Source organism: Bufo gargarizans, unplaced genomic scaffold (genome assembly GCF_014858855.1).
Source record: "Bufo gargarizans isolate SCDJY-AF-19 unplaced genomic scaffold, ASM1485885v1 original_scaffold_1345_pilon, whole genome shotgun sequence".
NCBI classification, from domain to species: domain Eukaryota; kingdom Metazoa; phylum Chordata; class Amphibia; order Anura; family Bufonidae; genus Bufo; species Bufo gargarizans.
The window spans coordinates 176,197-202,913 of record NW_025334318.1 but is presented as its reverse complement, the minus strand read 5'-3'; the positions used below and the strand labels follow the sequence as shown (position 1 = coordinate 202,913).

Sequence of the window (26,717 nt, the reverse complement as noted above, 5' to 3'; positions counted from 1 at the left end):
CTGTGTGAAAGTTTGTTTGCTTGTCATCCCATGATTAATGTAAAAAATGAAAATCATACATATTCTAGTACATGACAACCTTTTTCTAACAAAGTTAGAACCAGCCGTGTACCTCACATGGATCCAGAGATCTCCCTATTCATTGCTCCAATTGTTCTGCTATATTTATTTCAAGCTGCAGTGTAGGGGCCTTTCTCGGTGTTGTGTCCTGTCTGCTGTAGCTAGTGGCAGTTGAAGAATGGAACTGAGCATGTGTGGCCTTCTCAGTGAGGTGGACAGAGAAAAATAGCAAACAGCAGTTGGCGCTATACAGATGTAATTTATTACATGCAATTACAGAAGAATTCCGATCCAGCTGCTAGTTTGAAAACTGTAGAATATTATTCGTGGGACAACCCCTTTACTGAAATACTTGAAACAGATTTACTAATGGGTCCACCCCTAGAATCTATCTAAGGGCTCTTTCACACCTGCGTTATTGTCTTCCGGCATAGAGTTCCGTCGTCGGGGCTCTATGCCGGAAGAATCCTGATCAGGATTATCCCCATGCATTCTGAATGGAGTGAAATCCGTTCAGGATGTCTTCAGTTCCGGAACGGAACGTTTTTTGGCCGGAGAAAATACCGCAGCATGCTGCACTTTTTGCTCCGGCCAAAAATCCTGAAGACTTGCCGCAAGGCCGGATCCGGAATGAATGCCCATTGAAAGGCATTGATCCGGATCCGGCCTTAAGCTAAACGTTGTTTCGGTGCATTGCCGGATCCGACGTTTAGCTTTTTTAGAGTGGTTACCATGGCTGCCGGGACGCTAAAGTCCTGGCAGCCATGGTAAAGTTTAGCGGGGAGCGGGGAGCAGCATACTTACCGTCCGTGCGGCTCCCGGGGCGCTCCAGAGTGACGTCAGGGCGCCCCATGCACATGGATGACGTGATCACATGGCACGTCATCCATGCGCTTGGGGCGCTCTGACGTCATTCTGGAGCGCCCCGGGAGCCGCGCGGACTGTAAGTATACCGCTCCCCGCTCCTACTATGGCAACCAGGACTTTAATAGCGTCCTGGCTGCCATAGTAACACTGAAAGCATTTTGAAGACGGATCCGTCTTCAAATGCTTTCAGTACACTTGCGTTTTTCCGGATCCGGCGTGTAATTCTGGCAAGTGGAGTACACGCCGGATCCGGACAACGCAAGTGTGAAAGAGGCCTTAAAAGTGATACTAATTGGCGCATCGAGGATTTCTATACTTTTTTCCAACTTGCTTGACAAGGAAGTGGGGCTTAACAAAAATGGGCAGGGCTTCTGAGGAAAGGGTAGTTGACTTCAGTGAGGCCGCAAAAGATGCAGGCAGCACACTGTGTGCTGTCCACATCCGTATTTCCTTTCTGTGGCATCCGCTAAAATATAGACCATGTCCTATTCTTGTCTGCATAATGGACAAGAATAGGACTGTTCTATTATTACCCAGATGTTCCGTCCCACAAAAGGCATAACACACACGGCCGGTATCTGTGTTTTGCCGATCTTCAATTTGCAGACCGCAAAACAGGCAATGGTCGTGTGCATGATTACTTTTTTACATATCTACTTGTTGCTGTAATGCTACTTAGCTCTTTGAGGCTCTGTTGGACCCATAACATGACAGACACCAGGAGCGCCTAACGGTCACCAATGAATTATAAATGGGGTCCATCAGGTCCATTGTTTTCATGTGAAATATAGTGCTGTATGCAGGGATATTTTTCCAGTCAAATAAGACAGAATCTCTTTTTTGGGCTAGGAACTAGGGGTCACTTTCCTTCTCTTGTATTATTTTTCTTATTCTCTAGGAAGGAGACATAGCCAGGTTTATAGTATTCTTTGCAAAATAATCTTATTCCCAGGTATTGTCCATGTTTCCATGTTAATACATAGCAGTTGCAGCGCTTTTCATTAAAGTTAATTATGGGAGATTTATCAAACTGAAAAAATTTTCCTTTGCTCCCATAGTAACCAATCCCAGCACAGCTTTCATTTCAAATTCTGCTCTGGAATGATGAAAGCTGTGCTGTGATCGGTTGCTTTGGGCAACTAAGTCAGTTTTCATAAATCTGCCTAAATGTCTTTAGGAATTTTTATTTATTTTCTATATATATGCAGATGCGCCAGAAAGTTGTGGCCAGTGAACTTTTCCAAGGGAAGAAGGAAGGCTATGAGCAAAGTATTAGCCAACCTTTTGAAGAATCGCGGTTGAGTAAGTGATAGTACATAAATGATGTGTTTCTGATATATTTCACTTATAGCGGCTTATAGTCAAGGCTGTATATAGTGTAGAGGCAGCCAGGCAGGAAGGAATGTGAGCCAAGATCAGGTTGTCCCATGCTTCTGGTGGAAAAGCAGCTCAAGGTAGTAGCATCAACAAACTCCACACTTTCCTGTTACAAGGGTTTTGAGGGACATGAATCAATAACAGGCCGAGGCGCCATTTTGCTTTTCCTGTGGCCTCCTCAATGTCTACCTCTTGATATATTTATTGAAATAGGCAGGATTTGCGAGAGACGCTTGTAATGGGAAAAATACCATTACCAAACAGAACCATGCAGAGTATGTGAACAGTAGTCCTGTAGTGATCCTCAATCATTTCATTTCACGTGGAATGTGTAGAGGTTATGAGAAAGGCTAAGGCTCTGTGAGACAGTAAAACAGGACCGGCTCTAAACATTTGGGGGGGATTAATATGGACATTAGGGACAATAATGAAGGTTAGACAATGAGGGGCATCACTAGAAACATCATGCCATCAACCTGAATTTTGTATGCGTTTTATGTTTTAGCTGAACAGGATATCAGTCCGAAAGTCCATCAGCTCATGTTATATGACAAGATGAAGGTAGGAAATTAACTGCATTAACGGTTAAATTTTTATTTATTTTTTTACAAATACCTATTAACGTGATGCTTAAAAAGTACAATTAGGGTGCCTTTACACGCAGAAGCTTTTGATGCAGAAATTTTGTGTGACTGAAAATCATCCCCATTCACCTGAATGGGACATGCAGAGATCCATGTGCTTCCCGCCAAAAGAAAACCCCATCCAGATTTAAAGAGGACCATTCACCCCTCCTGACATGCCTGTTTTAATAGCATCATGCATTCTCCATGTGATAATGCAATGGCCAGGATACGGGTACACTGACGCCACTTTATGCAGTGTCCGGGTTAGGTGGATAATAGTCTGTATTTGTTTGTGACGCCAATTGCAGCGTGCACAGGGTACTGTCCCAGGGCCCTTACAAGGTGTTATAAAGCACGTCCCAGATTAGGAATGCTAGAGTGGTGTAATGGCCTATAATGTCTCTATAGGGTAGTGGTAATTGTGTCAACGGTGTCTCCTACCTGGGTACGGCTGGACTCCTGGCTCACTTGCAATAAATTTGAGTGTAGTGATAGGAGAAATTTTGCAGAATGATCGATGTCCAGACCTTTAGATGAAGTTCAAACGTTTCTTTACTGAAGATAACTTGTATCCAAGCAGTATACAGCTTTTGTCTCTGGTCCCAGCTGGTTTTAGCAAGGATTGGCAGGAATAAATACTTCTGCTTTCAATTTAGAGCTTGCAGGATAAGTCGTCTGCTTGGTAGCTCTGTAATTGTGACAGGTATTAATCTTCTGCACTTTTCTGCAACTTCTGCTGTATGGGGACAGACTAGCTGAGGAGGAATGGCTTCTCCTAGGTCTCTGGACTTAACTCACAGATGATTCTCAGAGGATACTTTCTTCCTGTAATTCCTGTAATTATGGAGATTGTCTGTGGTTTTTGCTTCTCTCCCAGCTGAGGCTGAAGGTGCTCAGACTGGGAATATGATCATCTCAGCCGAGACTAGATCCTTGCTGTCTTCCCTATGCAGGAGAACTCCTGAACGCTATCACACAGCCTTCCCCTAACAGGGGGGAGGCTACACTAACTCTTACTTCCTTCTCCACCCATGCTGCAGGATGTGGGAACAGCCCACCTCGCTCACGAGGGGGAGCTAAGCTGGAATAATCCATTCCAGCCTAGATACACTAAACTGGGACTTGTACCTTACCAAAGTGTTGCTGCCACCTGCTGGTGAACCTGGAAAATTACAGGAACAATTGAACAATTAGATGCACATTTGTGAAGACATAATATCAATTATATCACATGACAATATACAGGCTCTTAGAAGATAGTAGCGGGGTAGAGATGTGTAGTAACACAACTCTGGGGTGTTACAATAACAATTCTGGAACATCTATTCTTATGGCTCTATGTTGTGCCAGAATTGTTATTACATGGGGAATGCATGAAGTTATTAAAACAGGCATGTCAGGAGTGGTAACAGGTCCTCTTTAAGGAATAGATTTTCAGTTGCAGAAAATCTCTACTTCAAAATCTGCCATTTGTGAAGTCACCCATACATGGTTATCTCTTGGGAAGTTAGCAGTCGTTACAGTTTAGCTGGTTTAGGGCTCATGCACACGACTGTACCCATTTTGCGGTCTGCAAATTGCGTATCTGCAAAACACGAATGCCAGCCGCGTGCTTTCCTTTTCTTTCTTAACTCCTGTAGAAATGTCCTACCCTTGTTTACAAAACGGACAAGAATAGGACATATTCTATATATTTTGAGGAGCCGCGGAACAGACATATGGATGAGGATAGCACATGGGGTGCTGCCTGCATCTTCTGCAACCTCAATTAAATGAATGGGTCCGCATCTGATCTGCAAAAAATGCGGATTGGATATGGACCGAACATATTGTCGTGTGCATAAGCCCTACTACACTTTCTCCTGTAAATGAGAATCAGATTGCAGGTTTGTCTATTCTAGAGATCTGCCTAACCTTCTTGTCCCTATATCTTAGTATGGCACTGCAGTAATAAAGTACGACAGGAATGGATTTAAAGCTCGACCTCGGAATCTCGTGTTGACACAGACAACACTATATGTCACCGAGCTAGCCAAGATCAAGCAAAAGATTGAATACACAAACCTGAAAGGTAAAGGATGTCTGGGTTTCAAATCTTTATCTGATTACAAGAGGGAATAAGTTATTGTAATATACAGCAAACTCTGCATCAAATTTACAAGAATCCACAGTTGAAATCTACAAAAACCGCTGAATAGATTCTTTTTTTACTTCCATAATTTACTTTATTACATTTGTAGCTGTGCAGTGCAGAAACTATGTTACCAAGAATGATGTGCAGCCATGTTTAATCAAGGTGAAGCACATTCAAAACGTGTGATGAACACCGGCAGGACAGATTGGCCATAGACCTTACAGGGAAATTTCCCGGTGGGCCAAAGCCCAGGGGCCGGCCAGTAGAAGTTTTTGGGGGTGTATTTTGTGCTGCTGGCAGTATTTGTTATGGACTGTGGTATTTGGCTCTGTTAGGGTGGTATAATGTGCCCCAATATGGTATTGCTGGCCCTGCCTTACATTAATTTGGACCGAACTACAAAGTGGGGCCACTTATTGTATTTTTTCCAGGGCTACTTTAAGTTACCAGTCTGCCTCTGAACACCGGGATAATGTGTGGTGGGTAGCTGATGGTCTGTGTAATGGACTGACAATCTACAATGAGATATTGTATAGATATTCTGGTATTGATGCATGCTCAGCATTCATAATGACTGAGGTTTAATTGGATGGCCTTGTCTTGTTCTGAACACTGCATTGTCCAAAAATGTGTGATTTAGTGAGTACTTTTAAGTGGTCTTTTCTGCTAATTTTGTACAGTGATGATAATACTGAGAGATTATTTCGGTGTATTTCATATGATTAGAGCTATATACTCATTTCAGTGGTACTGTTGGTTGTACATTTGGAAGCCATGTTGAAGGATTAAGGTTCATGTGATGTGGGCCTGTCTCCTATATAGACAATTGTTTTATGTTGGGAGGCTTTGTAAATATGTCTGAACGCATGCAATGCAATGCAAATTGTATTGATTAGTCTCCCTCAAAGAGTGAGCATGATTTTTTTAAAGGCATGAAAATGCTGTTTTAATTTACAGACATCATGCTATACAGCAGGAAGAGATGAACAGATATATAGTTTTATGAAAATTGATTCAGTATAATATGAAACTTACTGGTTGAAATTCCTGTTTTTTTCTATGCCTAGGAGTCCAGTGGGCGGTGCTACTCAATGATTGACAGCATTTCCTGTATGAGCATGCATACAGAGAGCTGTCAGTCACTGAGTAGGACCGTCCACTGGACTCCTGAGCCCAGGATGAAATAGATTTAGATTTATAAAATGTAAGTAATCTTCTCCCACCAAACTATATATCAATCTGCATAGTTACTCCTGCTTTGTAACACTGTTCATTGTAATAGATTGACTTTTTAAACAATTCCCTCACTTAAATAAACCAACTGGGCCTTTGTAGTGTGATTACAAATAATTAGAAATTATTAGCTAGTGCAAGTCTTACAATGGAATTACTAAAAAATTTAAGTATCCTTATAATTAGGCCTCATGCACACGACCGTGTCTGTTTTCCAATTCACAAACCATGAATCTACAAAATACGTGTGCCATCCGCATTCTTTTTGTGGACTTATTGACTTCAATGGGTCCATGTATGATCCATGTGCTTTCCGCATCCGTATGTCCGTTCTGCAAAAAGATAGAATATGTCCTATACTTGGCCACAAAAAATGGACCACGGACCCATTAAAATCAAATGTTCTGCAAAAAATGCGTATGCAACATGAACAATATCTGTGGATGTGCAATTTGTGGACCACGAAAGAAATAAAGTCATGTGCACGAAGCCGATAAGGATAGTGCAGCCCTAAGCTCCACCAAGACCACTATCCCTACCTACTTGCACGGTCCGTCCTAACCAATGGTGCGCAACTGGACGGCAGTCCCTAGCTTACGTACATGCAGGGGTCTACAGGGAGGGAACAAGGTGGGAGAAAACAATAGACAAAGATAGCAAACATAAGCTGGGTCAGAAACCAAATAAGCAAATAACCAACCATAAGCAACAACCAGAACCAAATGGAAGCCAAGGTCAAGAGCTAGGAGGTCACGTCAGCAGAAAGGAATAACACAAGATCAAGGTCAACTACAAGCCGAGGTCAGAAGCCACGGTCACGTCAGTACACAGGAATAACACAGGATCAAGGTCAAATACAAGCCGAGGGCGAATACAGAAAATCACACATGCAGCAAACCGCTAGTGGTGTAGTAAGACCAATCACAGGCAACTTGTGATGTGGCCAGCGTCATGTAACCCTGCGTCAGCCCCAGCCAAAACCCTGAGCGCCCACTCATACCCGTCGGCGCTCGTTCCTGCCCCTGCTCGTTGCCAAGGGGATATTACCAGGGAGATGAGGACGCCGGCCGCGCCGATGCTGGCTCCTCCCTCTTTATCAGCGGGACGCTGGCGGTGCTGCAAGGAGGGAGCGCACCGCCGATTCCCTGTTTCACCTACCTAGTATAAAGAATAGGATGCAAGTGTGTGTAATGATGTAAACTGTAAAATTGATCATATTGACCATAATATATATATATATTTCTAGAAATATCTGTCAGTAACTTGAGTGATGGATTCTTAGTCGTCCATGTATCTCCAGAAGACAATAAGCAGAAGGTAGGAAAAAAGTCATAGATGTTACTCCTTCATTTACTTTTGAACACAATTTTACATGTAGAAATTATGTTATCTAGAATGAGGTGCAACTATGTCAATTCACTGTCTTATACTAGAATGATCTTGCGTTGCATAAACGCTTCACCGGCAATAATGCGAACCAGCAAAAAATGTTGATGGAGTCAGCGTCACATGTGGAAAAATCCATTCTCTTCTGCTCCCCAACACTTGGTTGCAGCGCCCAGGTTCTCAGGGTTTTACTGGACCTTTGGTGTCCGATTGTCAACTTCCACACAGGTGGTGTCAAGTGCACTACTGCAGCCAATGACTGGCCTCAGCGTTGAGTCTAACGTGTCCCCAAGTAGCACATGACCCAGCAGTGACATGCCATTTGGGGACATATCACAGCTGAGGTAAGTCATTGATTGCGGTGGCGCATGTAACCATATCTGACAGACTGGAACTGGAAGTCCATGGAAGACAGCCCAGGAGTTTGAACCGAGTGGCGGGGACCAGGTGAGCATGCATTTCTCCACAGGCACCCCCAGGGAGGCTAGGATAGATTAAAAAAAAATAGACAACCCCCTTTAAGACACAATCATTCTAGTTACCTTTCTAGGGCCCCATTCATATAACCATATTTTTGGTCCGCATCCGATCCACCATGTTTTGCAGATCAGATTCATTTCCATGGGGTCGCAAAATCTACGGACAGCGCGCCATATGTTCGTTTCGCAGTTCCACAAAAAAGATAGAACATGTCTTGTTCTTGTCCGTTCTGCGGACAAGAATAGTCATTGCTATAATGGGTCAGCAAAAAAAAAAAGAAAAAAAGCAGCACAGACTCCGCAAAATACATATAGTCGTGTGAAAGAACCCTAAGGCCTCTTTCACACTACAGTATGTTGAATTCAGTGTTTTGCGTTCCGTTTTTCACTGATCCGTTGTTCCGTTTTTTGCTTCCGTTGTGGTTCCGTTTCCGTTCCGTTGTTCCGTTCCGTTTTTCCGTATGGCATATACAGTATACAGTAATTACATAGAAAAAATTGGGCTGGGCATAACATTTTCAATTGATGGTTCCGCAAAAAACTGAACGGATACGGAAGACATACGGATGCATTTCCGTATGTGTTCCGTTTTTTTTGCGGACCCATTGACTTAAATGGAGCCACGGACTGTGATTTGCGGCCAAATATAGGACATGTTCTATCTTTTCAACGGAACGGAAAAACGGAAATACGGAAACGGAATGCATACGGAACACATTCCGTTTTTTTGCGGAACCATTGAAATGAATGGTTCCGTATACGGACCGTATACGGAATGCAAAAAACGGACCGCAAAACGGAAAAAAAAAACGGTAGTGTGAAAGAGGCCTAAGGTTAACAATCAGGCAAAAGCACCAATGCAACTGGGAAAACTCTTTCGAAAGAGTTTCTATAGTTTGATGCTTCCATTTTTCCCCTCTTCTGCATCAGAGCTCACAGACGGCAAACAATGGCACTTATGCTGCTGCTTCTGGTTCTACTAATTAACTACTTACAGTAACACCATTCTACTGCAAGAGGAAAGTACAAAAGGGGTATCAGCATGGCTTCTCATGGCATCTCTTTGCATAGTAAAATGCTGCCGGGATCTAAAGGCCCCTTTACAAGGGCAAATTTAGAAGGCAAATGTCAGGAAGGAAGCGTTCCTACCCGATAAGCTTCTGCTCGGAGACCGCTGGAGGAGACCGCTGCTATTACATGCAGAGATCTCCTTCACAGTATGGGGAGGCGTGATCTCTAATGCCATCGCTTTTCTCCATACAGACTCATTATTTGCTAGCAGCAGATGCTGTTTACACAGCACAACATGCCACCACCAAACAACTATTTTTGTGACCGCATGAATGATGGCGGAACTTTTACACTGCCAGATCATCACTAACATAGCATTCCTATGAACACTTGTTAGCAACCATCTGACTGAGAATTGCCCAATGTAAAGGGCCCTTAAAGGGGTTGTCTCATCTCAGGCAATGGGGACATATCGCTAGGATATGTCCCCATTGTCTTATAGATGCTGGTCCACCACCAAGTGCTCTCTGGGAGAGCACCGCTCCGTTTAACTTCTATGGGCCCCACAGAAATAGCCGAGCTAGAGCTCAGCTATTTTCGGCGGCCCCATAGAAAATGAATAGAGGCGGCTGTGCATGCACAGTGCAGTGCGCTCTCCAACACTTTCGGGGCTCCGTTCTTGATATAGGTGCGGGTCCAAGCAGCCACACCTATAAGACAATGGGGGCATATCCTAGCGATATGCCCCCATCGTCTGTGATGAGACAACTCCTTTAAGCCTGTTTTTAGCACATATACACAAAAACCTCAAACCACAAATCTACTTGAGTAAATGAGCCCCATTGTGTGTGCATGACTAGCGTACCCCTTGTTCTGACTGCTGCTGGTGAGAGTCAAGGACCTACATATGTATAATGGTTACAGCCACTGGAGGAGGATCTGAATTCAATTTTAGAATAAATGATAAGCCAAAATTAATGAGGTAAAACTGAACTCAAGATAAATGCAGAGAAAAAAAGCTTTGTAAAATGGCTTTTTGTGTGGATTTAAAACAGCTCTAAATTCTAAATTGTGGGGAAAAAAAATACAATTTAAGAATATTTTGGTCTGAATTAGTACTTGAGTAGGAGAATTTAAACATTTTTCACTTTCTTGACTACAGGGGGATGTTGTATTACAATGCGATCATATCTTTGAGGTGGTCACCAAGCTGTGCATGCTGGCCTCGAAACAAGATGCTGTCAACATATGCAAAGGATGGTAAATACACAAAGATAGTCAACATCTCTGTATAGCCTACTATCTGTAGGGTAGATGCTGCTGGGTCTAACTAGCTCAGAGACCTATTTATAAAAAAAAAAAAGAAGCAAGGACTATGTGTAGACTCAATAAAAATAACAATTTACAATAAGCTGTGTCTTAGGCCTCCTTCACACGAAGGATACAGATTGTGTCAGGGTGCGTTCAGTGAAACTTGTACCATTTAGCAAGCAAGTTCAGTCAGTTTTGTCTACAATTGCATTCAGTATTTCAGTTATTTCCACGCGGGTGCAATCCGTTTTGATGCGTTTTTCACACTCGTGAAAATAAACTGAAGATTTACAAACAACATCTCTTAGCAACCTTCAGTTAAAAAAACGCATTTTACCAGACTGCAATACATTTGTCACGGAAGCCCCTTTCACTTCTATAGGGTGAGGGCTCAGTGAAAAATGCAGAATATAGAACATGCTGCAATTCTCACGCAACGCAGAAATGATGCGTGAAAAACAACCCTCATGTAGACAGACCCATTGTCACGGAAGGTGTACAGGAAACAAGACAACACAAAATGAATATATGACTCACTGGATGCAAAACTAAGGAACAAAAAGGGAGACCCCTGCATCAGACCTGGCACTCTCCCTGACTGCTCAGCCTATGCGAAAATCCCAATGGTAGATGATCGCATATCCACGTACCTCGACTGTATAACACCTGAACACCCTATAATAGTGAGGGGACACGACCACCGGCTCCCTGCACAAGACACGGAGGGAGTCAGGGTCACCTGGGATCCAGCAAACAGAAAATCACAAATGAATGTACAAAACTTATCTTGTAGAAGACTGGGAAATAGGATCAGCATGCACACACACTCCAGGAAGTTGTATAAACCGCACACTAATGCATTATGGGGAGGAATTTAAAGGGATGCAATCAGTCCAACTACATGACAGCAGAGAGAGGCTAACGAGATGAGGAACTGAAAACCAAAACAAAGGAAGCTCAAGGAGGAGGTTCTGAAAGGCATCTGTCAGAGCTTCTCAGATGTCTGGTGGTGAGAGTACCCCTCCCTCTACGATTGGACTCCGGACACTCAGAGCCCACCTTCTCAGGATGGGACCTATGGAAAGCCCTGATGAGACGAGTGGCCTTAATGTCCGTCACTGGGACCCACATCCTCTCCTCAGGACCATAACCCTCCCAATGAACGAGGTACTGGAGAGAACCGCGGACAACACGAGAATCCACAATCCTAGAGACCTGAAATTCAAGATTACCATCAACCATAATCGGAGGAGGAGGCAAAGGCGAGGGTACAATGGGTTGAACATAAGGTTTTAATAAGGACTTATGAAAAACATTATAGATCTTCCAAGTCTGAGGAAGATCAAGACGGTAGGCAACAGGATTGATGACAGACAGGATTTTGTAAGGCCCAATAAACTTAGGACCCAACTTCCAGGAGGGAACCTTCAATTTTGATATTCTTGGTAGACAACCACACCAGATCGATCACCAACATTCAGGTCCGGACCAGGCACACGTCTCTTATCTGCCACACACTTACAGGGAGTGCAGAATTATTAGGCAAGTTGTATTTTTGAGGATTAATTTTATTATTGAACAACCATGTTCTCAATGAACCCAAAAAACTCATTAATATCAAAGCTGAATATTTTTGGAAGTAGTTTTTAGTTTGTTTTTAGTTTTAGCTATTTTAGGGGGATATCTGTGTGTGCAGGTGACTATTACTGTGCATAATTATTAGGCAACTTAACAAAAAACAAATATATACCCATTTCAATTATTTATTTTTACCAGTGAAACCAATATAACATCTCAACATTCACAAATATACATTTCTGACATTAAAAAACAAAACAAAAACAAATCAGTGACCAATATAGCCACCTTTCTTTGCAAGGACACTCAAAAGCCTGCCATCCATGGATTCTGTCAGTGTTTTGATCTGTTCACCATCAACATTGCGTGCAGCAGCAACCACAGCCTCCCAGACACTGTTCAGAGAGGTGTACTGTTTTCCCTCCTTGTAAATCTCACATTTGATGATGGACCACAGGTTCTCAATGGGGTTCAGATCAGGTGAACAAGGAGGCCATGTCATTAGATTTTCTTCTTTTATACCCTTTCTTGCCAGCCACGCTGTGGAGTACTTGGACGCGTGTGATGGAGCATTGTCCTGCAGGAAAATCATGTTTTTCTTGAAGGATGCAGACTTCTTCCTGTACCACTGCTTGAAGAAGGTGTCTTCCAGAAACTGGCAGTAGGACTGGGAGTTGAGCTTGACTCCATCCTCAACCCGAAAAGGCCCCACAAGCTCATCTTTGATGATACCAGCCCAAACCAGTACTCCACCTCCACCTTGCTGGCGTCTGAGTCGGACTGGAGCTCTCTGCCCTTTACCAATCCAGCCACGGGCCCATCCATCTGGCCCATCAAGACTCACTCTCATTTCATCAGTCCATAAAACCTTAGAAAAATCAGTCTTGAGATATTTCTTGGCCCAGTCTTGACGTTTCAGCTTGTGTGTCTTGTTAAGTGGTGGTCGTCTTTCAGCCTTTCTTACCTTGGCCATGTCTCTGAGTATTGCACACCTTGTGCTTTTGGGCACTCCAGTGATGTTGCAGCTCTGAAATATGGCCAAACTGGTGGCAAGTGGCATCTTGGCAGCTGCACGCTTGACTTTTTTCAGTTCATGGGCAGTTATTTTGCGCCTTGGTTTTTCCACACGCTTCTTGCGACCCTGTTGACTATTTTGAATGAAACGCTTGATTGTTCGATGATCACGCTTCAGAAGCTTTGCAATTTTAAGAGTGCTGCATCTCTCTGCAAGATATCTCACTATTTTTGACTTTTCTGAGCCTGTCAAGTCCTTCTTTTGACCCATTTTGCCAAAGGAAAGGAAGTTGCCTAATAATTATGCACACCTGATATAGGGTGTTGATGTCATTAGACCACACCCCTTCTCATTACAGAGATGCACATCACCTAATATGCTTAATTGGTAGTAGGCTTTCGAGCCTATACAGCTTGGAGTAAGACAACATGCATAAAGAGGATGATGTGGTCAAAATACTCATTTGCCTAATAATTCTGCACTCCCTGTATATTTCTCACTCATGCTCTTTAGATTATACTGAATCTTTTGCCAAATAGATGACAAAGACGAGGAGAATCTGTCCTCATCAGGTAAACCAGAAGACCCCTCTCCCGAGAATGTCCCAAACTGCGGATGAAACCCATATGCACCAAAAAATTGTGACTTATCAGAGGGCTCCTGACGACAGTTATTTAAAGCAAACTCAGCAAGGGACAAAAAAGAACACCAATCCTCCTGATTCTCCGCCACAAAACAGCGCAGATATGTCTCCAGATTCTGATTGACGCGCTCTGTCTGGCCATTCGACTGCGGGTGGAAAGCAGAAGGGAATGACAACCGAACCCCCAAGCGAGAACAGAAAGCCTTCCAGAATCTGGAAACAAACTGCGTGCCCCTATCAGAGACTATGTCTGAAGGAATACCATGCAATTTGACAATGTGATCAATAAATGCCTGCGCCAGCGTCTTAGCATTGGGCAAGCCAGGAAAAGGGATGAAATGCACCATTTTGCTAAAACGGTCCACCACCACCAGAATCACAGTCTTCCCCGAGGAACGAGGCAGGTCCGTTATGAAGTCCATGGACAGATGTGTCCAAGTACGGGAAGGAATGGGTAAGGGAAGGAGAGGACCTGATGGCCGTGAATGAAGGACTTTGGCACGAGCGCAAGTCTCGCAGGCTGCCACAAAACCCTCAACCGACTTACGAAGCGCAGGCCACCAGAATCTCCGAGCGATGAGATCCACTGTGGCTCTTGCCCCCGGGTGCCCAGCAAGGACAGTATCGTGGTGTTCCTTAAAAATCTTGTGTCTTAAAGCGAGAGGCACAAACAACCTCCCAGGAGCACAAAGATCAGGAGCCTCTGACTGGGCTACCTGCACCTCTGCCTCCAATTCAGGATAAAGAGCAGAGACCACCACACCTTCAGCCAAAATGGGACCCGGGTCTTCAAAATTCCCACCTCCCGGAAAACAACGTGACAGGGCATCTGCCTTCACATTCTTAACCCCAGGGCGGAACGTGACAACAAAATTAAACCTTGAAAAGAACAAAGACCATCTGGCCTGTCTCGGGTTCAGACGCTTGGCTGACTCCAAGTAGGCCAGATTTTTATGGTCAGTAAACACGGTAATAGGGTGTCTGGCTCCCTCTAGCCAATGGCGCCATTCCTCAAAAGCCAACTTGATGGCCAACAACTCCCTATCTCCCACATCGTAATTTCTCTCTGCGGAGGAGAGTTTCTTCGAGAAAAAGGCACACGGTCGCCATTTGGCAGGAGAGGAACCCTGAGACAAGACCGCACCCACACCCACCTCAGAAGCATCAACCTCAACTATGAAGGGTAGAGAAATATCAGGTTGTACCAAGATGGGAGCGGAAGCAAAACTCTCCTTGATATTAGAAAAGGCCTTACGTGCCTCTACCGACCAGGAAGAAAAATCTACCCCCTTTCTGGTCATATCAGTGAGTGGTTTAACAACAGAGGAATAATTCAAAATAAACTTCCTGTAATAATTGGCAAAGCCCAAAAAAACGCATCAGCGCCTTTTGATTCTCAGGAAGCTCCCACTCAAGCACAGCGCGGACCTTCTCGGGGTCCATGCGAAAACCAGAAGCGGAGAGAAGAAACCCCAGAAATTGAATTTCTGGAACCGCAAACACACATTTTTCAAGTTTCGCGTATAATTTATTCTCCCGCAGGATGAGCAAGACCTGACGTAAGTGTTCACTATGAGTTTTGAAATCAGGATAAAAAATCAAAATGTCATCCAAATACACTAATACAAATTTTCCCATTAAATGATAAAAAATGCTGTTCACGAAATGCTGAAAAACGGCTGGGGCATTCATCAAACTAAAAGGCATAACCAAATTCTCAAAATGGCCCTCAGGGGTATTGAAGGCCGTCTTCCATTCGTCTCCTTCTCTGACCCTGACCAGGTTGTATGCCCCTCTTAGATCTAATTTGGAAAATACTTTAGCCCCAACAATCTGGTTAAACAGGTCCGGGATCAGAGGAAGCGGATAAGGGTCACAAATAGTGATACTGTTCAGCTCCCTGAAATCCAGACAAGGTCTTAAAGAACCATCTTTTTTCTTAACAAAGAAAAAAACAGCGGCAACAGGTGACTTCGAGGGTCATATGTGTCCTTTTCTCAGACTCTCAGAGATATAAGCACGCATAGCGACCCTCTCAGGTTGAGAGAGATTGTATAAACGAGATTTAGGCAGCTTGGCGCCTGGGATGAGATTAATAGAGCAATCGTACTCCCTGTGCGGGGGCAAATCCTGAACTCCACTCTCAGAGAAGACATCCGAAAATTCAGAGAGAAAAGATGGTACAGTCTTAGTAGAAACCTCAGAAACAGATGTCGTGAGGCAATTCTCTCTGCAAAAGTCACTCCAACCATTTATTTGCCTCGCTTGCCAATCAATGGTGGGGTTATGTTTAGTGAGCCAGGGTAGCCCCAACACTAGGGGAGTAGGCAATCCGCTAAGGACGAAACATGACACATCCTCAACATGAGCATCACTCACAATTAAACGGATATTGTGAACTATGCCCTTTAATGATTTCTGAGAAAGTGGAGCGGAATCAATAGCAAAAACAGGAATATCCTTTCCCAAAGTGCATACCTGGAAACCATGAGTTATCGCAAATTGATTATCAATGAGATTGACAGCTGCTCCACTATCTACAAAAATCTCACAAAAAATGTTCTTGCTCTCTAGCAGGCAGGACAAAACGGGAACTACAAGCAAACGGAAAACCTTCAATTTCCGCCTCAACCCTGCCAATAGTAACAGATGGAACATTTTTAAAAGATTCTTTCCTTTTTGTTTCTTTATTACTCCCAAAAAACTGCCTGAATCTCCTAGAGGGACAAACATTTGCCAAATGATTTATACCTCCACAACAAAAACAAACCTTCCCATGAGGGCTGACTCTTCTATTGTCAGAGGCAATCAACCCCAGCTGCATGGGCTCCTGCTCAGAAGGGGCTGACAGCGACTGAGACCCCTGCGCACAGAATGAGACCGCTGCACTGTCCTGGGATTGAGTATGATAGGAAGGAGTGATCTCTCTCCTCTCTCTAAGACGCCTGTCAATACGAACGGCCTGAGACATAGCAGAGTCCAAGGAGATAGGCCTCTCATGAAAGGCAAATGCATCTTTCAATCCCTCTGAAAGACCATGGCAAAATTGACTTCGGAGTGCAGCATCATTCCAACCAGTATCAGCTGCCCATCTCCGAAATTCTGAGCAGTATATCTCTGCGGATTGTTTACCCTGGCATAACAGACGTAGTCTAGACTCAGCCAAAGCAATACGATCCGGATCATCATATATCTGACCCAGGGCTAAAAAGAATTCATCCACTGAACGGAGGGGCCGTGCCCCCACCGGCAGCGAAAAGGCCCACGACTGAGCGTTACCCTTGAGCAGCGATATAATGATCCCCACCCTCCGTTCCTCATCACCAGAGGAATGGGGAAGAAGGCGAAAATGGAGTTTGCAAGCCTCTCTAAAACGCACAAAATTCTCACTACCCCCGGAGAACGTATCCGGGAACGAGATCTTAGGCTCAGAACAAACTCCATGAACGCAAGCTGAACCGGTCACTTGAAACTGAGAAAGAGTCTTGCGGAGATCAGCTACCTCCAATGAAAGACCCTGGAAGCGTTCAGTCAAAAGTGAAACCAGATCCATGCTTGAGACGGTTTTGGCGGTTTATAATGTCACGGAAGGTGTACAGGAAACAAGACAACACAAAATGAATATATGACTCACTGGATCCAAAACTAAGGAACAAAAAGGGAGACCCCTGCATCAGACCTGGCACTCTCCCTGACTGCTCAGCCTATGCGAAAATCCCAATGGTAGATGATCGCATATCCACGTACCTCGACTGTATAACACCTAAACACCCTATAATAGTGAGGGGACACGACCACCGGCTCCCTGCACAAGACACGGAGGAAGTCAGGGTCACCTGGGATCCAGCGAACAGAAAATCACAAATGAATGTACAACACTTATCTTGTAGAAGACTGGGAAATAGGATCAGCATGCACACACACTCCAGGAAGTTGTATAAACCGCACACTAATGCATTATGGGGAGGAATTTAAAGGGATGCAATCAGTCCAACTACATGACAGCTGAGAGAGGCTAACGAGATGAGGAACTGAAAACCAAAACAAAGTAAGGTCAAGGAGGAGGTTCTGATAGGCATCTGTCAAAGCTTCTCAGATGTCTGGTGGTGACACCCATTTAAATGAATGAGTCAGGATTCAGAGCGGGTGCTATGTGGTGACTTCACGCATCGCACCCACGTGGAAAACTCGCTCGTGTGAAAGACGCCTACTCAGTAATACCTGCTGCATGGCTGCAATAAAGTCTATACACTTTACACGTGTTAAATCAGATATACATGACATAAACACCAATAAAAATGGCCCATTTATCCCAGAGAATGTACTCAGCTGAAGAGGCATACGAGTATCTTGCCTCTGATACAGAGTCTGCCAGCGAGGGAGAAGAGGATGCCACATTCCTCTGCTCCCTCATCATCATCCGCCCCTGGAGAGAAGCTGAGGTAGCCCCCCAGTGATTCCTTATATACCCCTCCCCCTGAAGAATATGTGCCCCTGAGTTTGTTGTCTGCTCAGGAATCCAGATTGATTGTGCGGGCTGCAGAGAAGTAGATTTTTCTAAGTCTTTTTCTCTGAATAGTTCATAATTTTGATGGTGGCCCAAACAAATTTATACACCCAATAATTTATAACCCAGAACCCCACATCCTCATATGCTAGACCCCTTGGTTGGACCCCTGTAAATGCAGCAGAGATAATAATTTTTGGGGGGCTCGTGCTGCATATAGGCATTGTTAAAAGGCCAAAGATTAGACAATATTGGAGTTCTGATGTTTTGTACCAGACTCCAATTTTCAATATGGCCATGTCCTGCAAAAGATCTAAATATATTTTGAAATTTTTGCATTACAATGATAATGCACAATGCCCACTCCCAAAATGACCATCTATTTAAAATTACCGTCCTGGACCATTTTAACTCCAGATTTGCAGAGGTGTACACCCATGAAAAAGACGAGTCCCTTGTACATTTTAAAGGAAGGGTGAAAATTCCACCAGTACCTGCCCAGAAAGCGGGCAAAGTATGGCATTAAAACGTACAAGCTGTGTGAGAGTACCTTTGGGTACACCCACAGGTTCCAGGTTTATGAAGGGAAAGACTCCAGGATTGAACCCCCAGAATGCCCCCTCCCCGGCCTAGGAGTTAGTGGAAAAATAGTATGGGACTTAATTAACCCACTGCTGGATAAGGGTTACCACCTCTATGTGGACAACTATTATACCAGTATCCCCCTATTCATGTCCCGACTCCCTAATGCATCATTCACACATCAGTGATTTTCATCAGTGATTTTGAACCAAAACCAGGTGTGGTAGTGGAGGCTCCAATCCTTGTTTTGGCTCACAAACACTGATGGATATGTGAATGAGCCTTAACTGCCAGAGGTACTGTGGCTTTCGGCACAGTACGCAAAAATCAGAGTGCCTCCCCAGATCCATGGTAGGGCAACTACTCAGAAAAGGCGACAGTAGGGCTCTCCTTCATGAGAACATGCTGGCGGTTAAGTACAAGGACAAGAGGGTAGTCCTTGTACTGACCAACATTCACCCTAACACCAGTTCCCTTGCCCCTATACAAGGTACCACTACCACTGTCACCAAATCAGACTAAAACAGGCACATGGGAGGGGTTGATCTTTCACATCAAGTTCTAAAACCATACAGTGCCACACGAAAAAATAAGGTGTGGTACAAAAATCTGGATGTGCACATTGTACAGATGGCACTGTATAATGTGTAAGTGTTAAATCGATCTGCAGGCAACACAGGAAATTTCCTTCAGTTCCAAGAGGTTGTCATCAAGGCCTGTGTTGTACCAGGGCAACATTTCCCTGGTGTAATCCCCCAAACAGCTAGGAAGGAAAGGACCTAAAAAAGATGCAGTTTGTTACAAAAGGGGGATACAAAATGACACCACTTATCAATGGAAACGTGTCCTGATAAACCTGTCTACCACTCATCCATTCAGTATTAATTTTATCCTTTATGCTCCCAGTAATTTTTCCATCTTACTTTCTCAGATAGTCCGCATAGCTTACATATTCATTTCTGCAAGGCACCTGTTTGCTCAAAAGTGCCCTTTCAACCCTTTAAAGGTTGTGTTCGTACATGGGTGCACTTTCCATGAAACATGTGTTTGGTCAAACGGGCCCTTTCTAGTGTTTATATTGGAGTGCATTTTCCAAAATGTGGTTACTTCTTGGGGTTTTCAATTTGTGGGGACCTCAGGATTTTTTTTTTCATGCGACATAGCACCTAAAATCCATGCTGGCCAATTCAGGCATGCAAAATCCATATTTTGCAGTTTGCCTACTGTTCGCCCATACAGCAGGCTACAAGCACATATGGGGTGTTGCCTTAATCCAGAGAAAATGGGTAACACATACTGGGGTGCATTTCCTCCTGTTACCCCTTTTGAAAGTGAAAAATTGGGGTCTGGTAGTAATTGTCCATTTTCACAGCCATGTGCTTTTAAATTCTTTGACAAGTGTTTCCACCTTCTGTGAGACACCCATTATGCCAAAGGTGCCTTTTCCACCCCTTAAAAAGTTCACACAGCAGTTCACTTTCCAAAGTGGATCGCTTCTTGGGGTTTTCAATTTCTGGGGACCTCAGGATTTTTTTTTACATGCAACATGGCACCTAAAATCCATGTCTGCAAATTCAGGCCTGCAAAATCCATATTTTGCAGTTTGCCTGCCATGCGCCCATACAGCAGGCTACAAGCAAATATGGGGTGTTGCCATAATCGGGAGTAAATGGGTAACACATACTGGGGTGCATTGTCTCCTGTTACCCATTATGAAAGTGAAAAATTTGGGCCTAACGTGACTTTCTATTGATGGTACCTTACTTTGAGATTATTCTCCTCCCACCAAGCTTCAAAAAGGACCCACCTCCTTGCCATCCTCAGTTCAGGGGCCATAAAGAAGAGGGGCAAAGCTGGAGCTGCAGCCACATTTGCGGTTGCTGGGGGGCTTACCTTGGGCAAGTAAGCTCCGTCTCTATGTGCCTGCCGCGGCATCCGGACACTCATATGAAGTTCCTCCGAATTCTATTGGCCACCCGAGAATCTCGGCTCCGGCAGGTGACGTCATACTGGGTCCTGATTGGGCTGGCCTGGGTGAACGCTGGTCGGATGACGTCAGAGGTTTTGTTACTTCCAGTGATGGGCTTTAAGTTCTGGCGCGCTGATCAAGGTGGACGTCACCCTCTGACCAGCGGATCTCCTGCAGTCCTCAAGCCATCTACTCCTGGAGACATGGAACCAGAGGAGTGTGCGGAGCAACCTGTCAGCTTGACAGTGAGTGTTCAGAACTGCAGAAGTTGTGAATACTGAACTGCAGAGTTTTTTCTTTAATGTGCCTTTTCTCTCTTTCCTTTGTATAAGAATGACAAGGATGTGTCTGTAAAAATCTAAGTCTCTTAGATGTGGTGTGTGTGCAGCTAGGCTTCCAGATAAATACTCTAAAAAACTATGTAAAAAATGTACTGATGACATAGTTAGAGAGGAATACCTTCTTTAAGAGACAAAATGAAGGGCATAATAAGGCAGGAGATAAGTTCCGCTTTGGCGGATTTCTTCACCAGCTTCCTGTCACCCATCTACTTCTAAGTATGGATCCAGGAAGGGATCACCCTCTTTTTCATCCTCATCCTCTGAAGATTTTTCAGACAGACCTGGGGGAAAAAAATTAGTGATTCTGATACTGATAGCGATTTTAATGGAAATTAAAGAAGAAAAAGAGGGTGTTCCCGATACATAAAAACTATTAAAAAGAGACTGCCTTTTGATGATGAGGATTTAAATCTATTTTTGAATTGTCCTAAAGTTGATGTTTCCCTTTCCAGATTGGCGAAAGGTACATCATTGCCATTTGAGGATACGAGATACTACCAGGGCAGTATCGACATCCTGGGCGGAAAAGGCATCTGCCTCGTTAGATCAAATATGTAAAGCTGCAACCTGGTCCAATCCACATACTTTTGTCAAACACTACAGGGTGGATATTGATGCTGGGAGGGACCTCTCATACGGGAGAAAGGTTCTTCAAGCGGTTGTCCCACCCTGTTATTTATCTGTTAGTTCTCAAAGTAAGGTGTCGTCATGGAGGCGAGGGGAAAAACTTAATTAGCAGTCAACACCCCTGGCGCTTTCTTACTCCTGCTTACACACTTGGCTGCAGGTGTCGCAGCGGCACCGCACTAACCGCTGCTAAACTGTAGACTGTGAATATAAATATATATGACACCGTGCGCTCCCCAGCCTCTGCCAGTCCACTATCACACAATAAAGGTGTCACCGACACACTTGCCGATAAGTACCACAGGCTTTAAGTAATTACCTGTTCCGTAGCGCTTCCTCTGTGTCTATTCCTTCTTTTTTCGTGTGAACTATCGTGGTGCTGGATGTTAGGCTAAGGTTACTAGATTATGGCTCACGCCCCAGCCGGTGGTGTGATGCCGAGTGTAAAATTCGTACCTCGCGCTGTTCTCAAGCGGATAGTGATGTCACTATACGGAATACGGCGAGTCGTGGGTACCACAATTCCTATCTACGCATTTCGGACAGTACGCTGTCCTTCGTCAAGAAAAGGCTCTGTAATTTATATATATGAAATTTAATATGTATAACCTAGTTGACTTTTGTTCTACGTTTTAAACTTAAGGAATGGAAGTTCTGTGGTGTGAGTGTTGAAATTTAGGGCCTGTCAAGTCCAGAAGACACTGAGGGTAGCAAGGAGGTGGGCCTTTTTTGAAGCTTCCTGTCCCTGCCTGGTAGGAGTGGATAATCTCAAAGTAAGGTGCCATCATGGAGGCTTCGTGAAAAAGGAATTACTTATAAGACTAATTCCGTTTTTCATTTTCACAGCCAAGTGTTTCCAAATTCTGTGAAACACCTTTAGGTGTAGATCACTACATGTTTAAAGATTCCTTGAGGGGTGTAGTTTTCTAAATGGGGTCACTTTTTTCCACTGGAGGGGTACCTCAGGTTGTAATAGTATGCGACATAGCTCCCAAAAGCCATATGGTGATCCTTCCCTTCTAAACCCTGCCATGTGCCCATACATCCGTTTTTGACCACATATGGGATGTTGCCATATTCAGGGGGAAATGGGTAACAAAATGTGCAGTATATTTTCTCCTGTTACCCCTTGTTAAAGTAAAAAAAATGTGGGCATAAAGCAAATTTTTCTTTCCAAGTGTTTATAAATTACAGTACATGAAACTCTTGTGGGGTCAAAGCACTCAATACACCTCTCAAATTCTTTGAGGGGTTTAGTTTCCAAAATGGGGTCATTTTTTTTTGGGGGGGGGGGGGGGGGGTTTCATTGCAAGGATATCTCAGGGTCTTGTCAAATGCAACCTAGGACCTTAAAACCATTCTAGCAAAATCTGGCCTCCAAAAACCATAAGGCGCTCCTTGCCTTCTCATCCCTGCCACGACTATACAACAAAATATGGAGTGTTTTTGGAAACTGAAATTCCTATGAAATACCTAAAAGGTTAACAAAGTTTGTAAAAACAGTTTTGAATAACTTGGTGTGTAGTTTCTAAAATGGGGTTACTTTTGGGTGGTGTCTGTCATGTAGGCCCCACAAAGTGACTTCTTAACTGTATTCGTCCTTAAAAAAGTTGGTTTTGGAAATTTTGCAATTTGCTTCTAAAATTCTAAACCTTTTAACGGTCTAAAATAATAAAATGACATTTACAAAACTATGCAAACAAAGTAGATATGTATATATGAATTGTAAAGTGCTAACTATTACAGGTCCTTCTAAAAAAATTAGCATATTGTGATAAAGTTCATTATTTTCTGTAATATACTGATAAACATTAGACTTTCATATATTTTAGATTCATTACACACAACTGAAGTAGTTCAAGCCTTTTATTGTTTTAATATTGATGATTTTGGCATACAGCTCATGAAAACCCCAAATTCCTATCTAAAAAAATTTGCATATTTCATCCGACCAATAAAAGAAAAGTGTTTTTAATACAAAAAAAGTCAACCTTCAAATAATGATGTTCAGTTATGCACTCAATACTTGGTCGGGAATCCTTTTGCAGAAATGACTGCTTCAGTGCGGCGTGGCATGGAGGCAATCAGCCTGTGGCACTGCTGAGGTGTTATGGAGGCCCAGGATGCTTTGAAAGCGGCCTTAAGCTCATCCAGAGTGTTGGGTCTTGCGTCTCTCAACTCTCTCTTCCCAATATCCCACAGATTCTCTATGGGGTTCAGGTCAGGAGAGTTGGCAGGCCAATTGAGCACAGTAATACCATGGTCAGTAAACCATTTACCAGTGGTTTTGGCACTGTGAGCAGGTGCCAGGTCGTGCTGAAAAATGAAATCTTCATCTCCATAAAGCTTTTCAGCAGATGGAAGCATGAAGTGCTCCAAAATCTCCTGATAGCTAGCTGCATTGACCCTGCCCTTGATAAAACACAGTGGACCAACACCAGCAGCTAACATGGCACCCCAGACCATCACTGACTGTGGGTACTTGACACTGGACTTCAGGCATTTTGGCATTTCCCTCTCCCCAGTCTTCCTCCAGACTCTGGCACCTTGATTTCCGAATGACATGCAAAATTTGCTTTCATCCGAAAAAAGTACTTTGGACCACTGAGTAACAGTCCAGTTCTGCTTCTCTGTAGCCCAGGTCAGGCGCCTCTGCCGCTGTTTCTGGTTCAAAAGTGGCTTGACCTGGGGAATGCGGCACCTGTAGCCCATTTCCTGCACACGCCTGTACACGGTGGCTCTGGATGTTTCTACTCCAGACTTAGTCCACTGCTTCCGCAGGTCCCCCAAGGTCTGGAATCGGTCCTTCTCCACAATCTTCCTCAGGGTCCTGTCACCTCTTCTCGTTGTGCAGCGTTTTCTGCCACACTTTTTCCTTCCCACAGACTTCCCACTGAGGTGCCTTGATACAGCACTCTGGGAACAGCCTATTCGTTCAGAAATTTCTTTCTGTGTCTTACCCTCTTGCTTGTCAATTATGGCCTTCTGGACAGCAGTCAGGTCGGCAGTCTTACCCATGATTGCGGTTTTGAGTAATGAACCAGGCTGGAAGTTTTTAAAAGCCTCAGGAATCTTTTGCAGGTGTTTAGAGTTAATTAGTTGATTCAGATGATTAGGTTAATAGCTCGTTTAGAGAACCTTTTCATGATATGCTAATTTTTATATATAGGAATTTTGGGTTTTCATGAGCTGTATGCCAAAATCATCAATATTAAAACAATAAAAGGCTTGAACTACTTCAGTTGGTGTGTAATGAATCTAAAATATATGAAAGTCTAATGTTTATCAGTACATTACAGAAAATAAACTTTATCACAATATGCTATTTTTTTTAGAAGGACCTGTGTATGAGGTATCACTATTTGCCTTAAAAGGAGAAACATTTTGGTAAATTTTAGATTTTTCTATATACATAAAGGTGAAATATATTGACTAAAATTGACCACTGTTATGAAGTACTATGTGTCACGAGAGAATCATCTCAGAATGGCTTGAATAAGTATAAGCGTTCCAAAATTATTAGTGACATATGTCAGATTTGCAAAAAATGGTCTGTGTCCTGAAGAGGTTAAGATGAAATTTTAAGATCAGTGCTGGTTTGCCTCACTGTTTTTACAGTTCACATCCTGTGTACTGGTGTTAATTTAAGGTGTATTCTACAATAAAGAATTATTACTTTTATTTCTAGCATCAAATTTCAATTTCAAAGCAAGAGTGCAGTTATCGATTTCACAACAGCAGCAGAGTCCCAGGTGTACAAGGCCAAGAATGGGCACCTCACCGTGGTAAGATGCACATTGGGAGTCATTCTTCATCAGTTTTTGAAGGGTTGAAAAATTGCTCCTCAGTTTTATCTCTTTCTCAGGGATCATGCACACAAACTTATTTTTTGTCCTCTGTTACACATTTTTTGCGTGCCGGATGCAGACCTATTCACTTCAATGGGGTGGCAAAAAAAATGACAAGGGGGGCAGATGATTAATTCCATTTTGTACATATTTTTATCTGTATAAAGCAAGGTCAACTGGACACCATTTTAAGTAGTGTACTAGTTATAAGTTATAATGCACTGTTATAAGGAACCATATTTGGTGCTCTGCTTGGTACTGTGCCCCTACTGTGGGCTAAAATTCACGTAAGTGTGACTGAGCCATTAAAGGGGTTGTCACACCAGAGCTGCTGTAGTGATCAGCACCGTCAGATGATAATTTTCCCTGCAGTAGCCATTACATTACACAAAGCCTTTAGATGAATGGTCATCCATGTAACACATGGATAGCTCAAACACGGAAACACCACTGCTTGTTAGCAGATATATCTACAATGTCTTGGGGGGGAGGGGGGGGGGGGGGGGTTTTGCAGCGGGGATCCCCTTCAAAGATGTCCACAGATCACGAAGGAGTTTGTTTTGATGGCACAGTCCCGTTAAGGTTTTAAGAAAGACCATTACCTACTGTACATGATCATTACTATCGATCTGTCTCTATTTCAGACATCACCGAGATTAAAATCCAAATGAAGATCGGCGTAATCCGTGGATTATACTTATTACTGATAGTCTGAGACATTACCAGTTACATTGCAACATTGCACACTGTTGGAAAGCAGTCAGCATTGAAGATCTTCTGGCTTCTCCGGCTACGACTTCTTCAGTTAAAGACATGTCCACTTTAACGTTTCACTGGGTCATGTACTTTCCCCTTTCACTAGTTCAATGCCCCACAAGAACTCTTCAGGCAGAATATCTTTTTGCCTTTACCATGTAGGCTTTTTACCACAAAGACAATAGTATACTAGTGCTTGGGATTAAATAGGACCTGTAAACTCTCCTGGTGTGTTTTAATAACATCATTCCTCCCCCATGTAACAATTCAGGAGCATCTATTATTATAACTGTATTAGGCCAGTCCTTTATTATTCCTGCTATGAGTTATGAATGCTTTGCTAGCAATTTGCAATGAAGGTTCAAGA

The 26,717-nt window shown here is 43.5% G+C and overlaps 1 protein-coding gene across 1 annotated transcript in view; it reads left to right on the top strand.

Annotated features, from left to right (window-relative positions):
* MYO1H (myosin IH) overlaps positions 1 to 26,265 on the top strand; it is a 157,396-nt gene extending 131,131 nt beyond the window's left edge. Inside the window, exons 25-31 of the mRNA XM_044273928.1 lie at positions 2,136 to 2,229; positions 2,810 to 2,865; positions 4,866 to 5,001; positions 7,544 to 7,614; positions 10,336 to 10,433; positions 25,435 to 25,531; positions 26,239 to 26,265. Of these exons, the coding sequence (XP_044129863.1) occupies positions 2,136 to 2,229; positions 2,810 to 2,865; positions 4,866 to 5,001; positions 7,544 to 7,614; positions 10,336 to 10,433; positions 25,435 to 25,531; positions 26,239 to 26,265 (579 nt within the window). The remainder of the gene's footprint in view (positions 1 to 2,135; positions 2,230 to 2,809; positions 2,866 to 4,865; positions 5,002 to 7,543; positions 7,615 to 10,335; positions 10,434 to 25,434; positions 25,532 to 26,238) is intronic.
* The last annotated feature ends 452 nt before the right edge of the window (positions 26,266 to 26,717 follow it).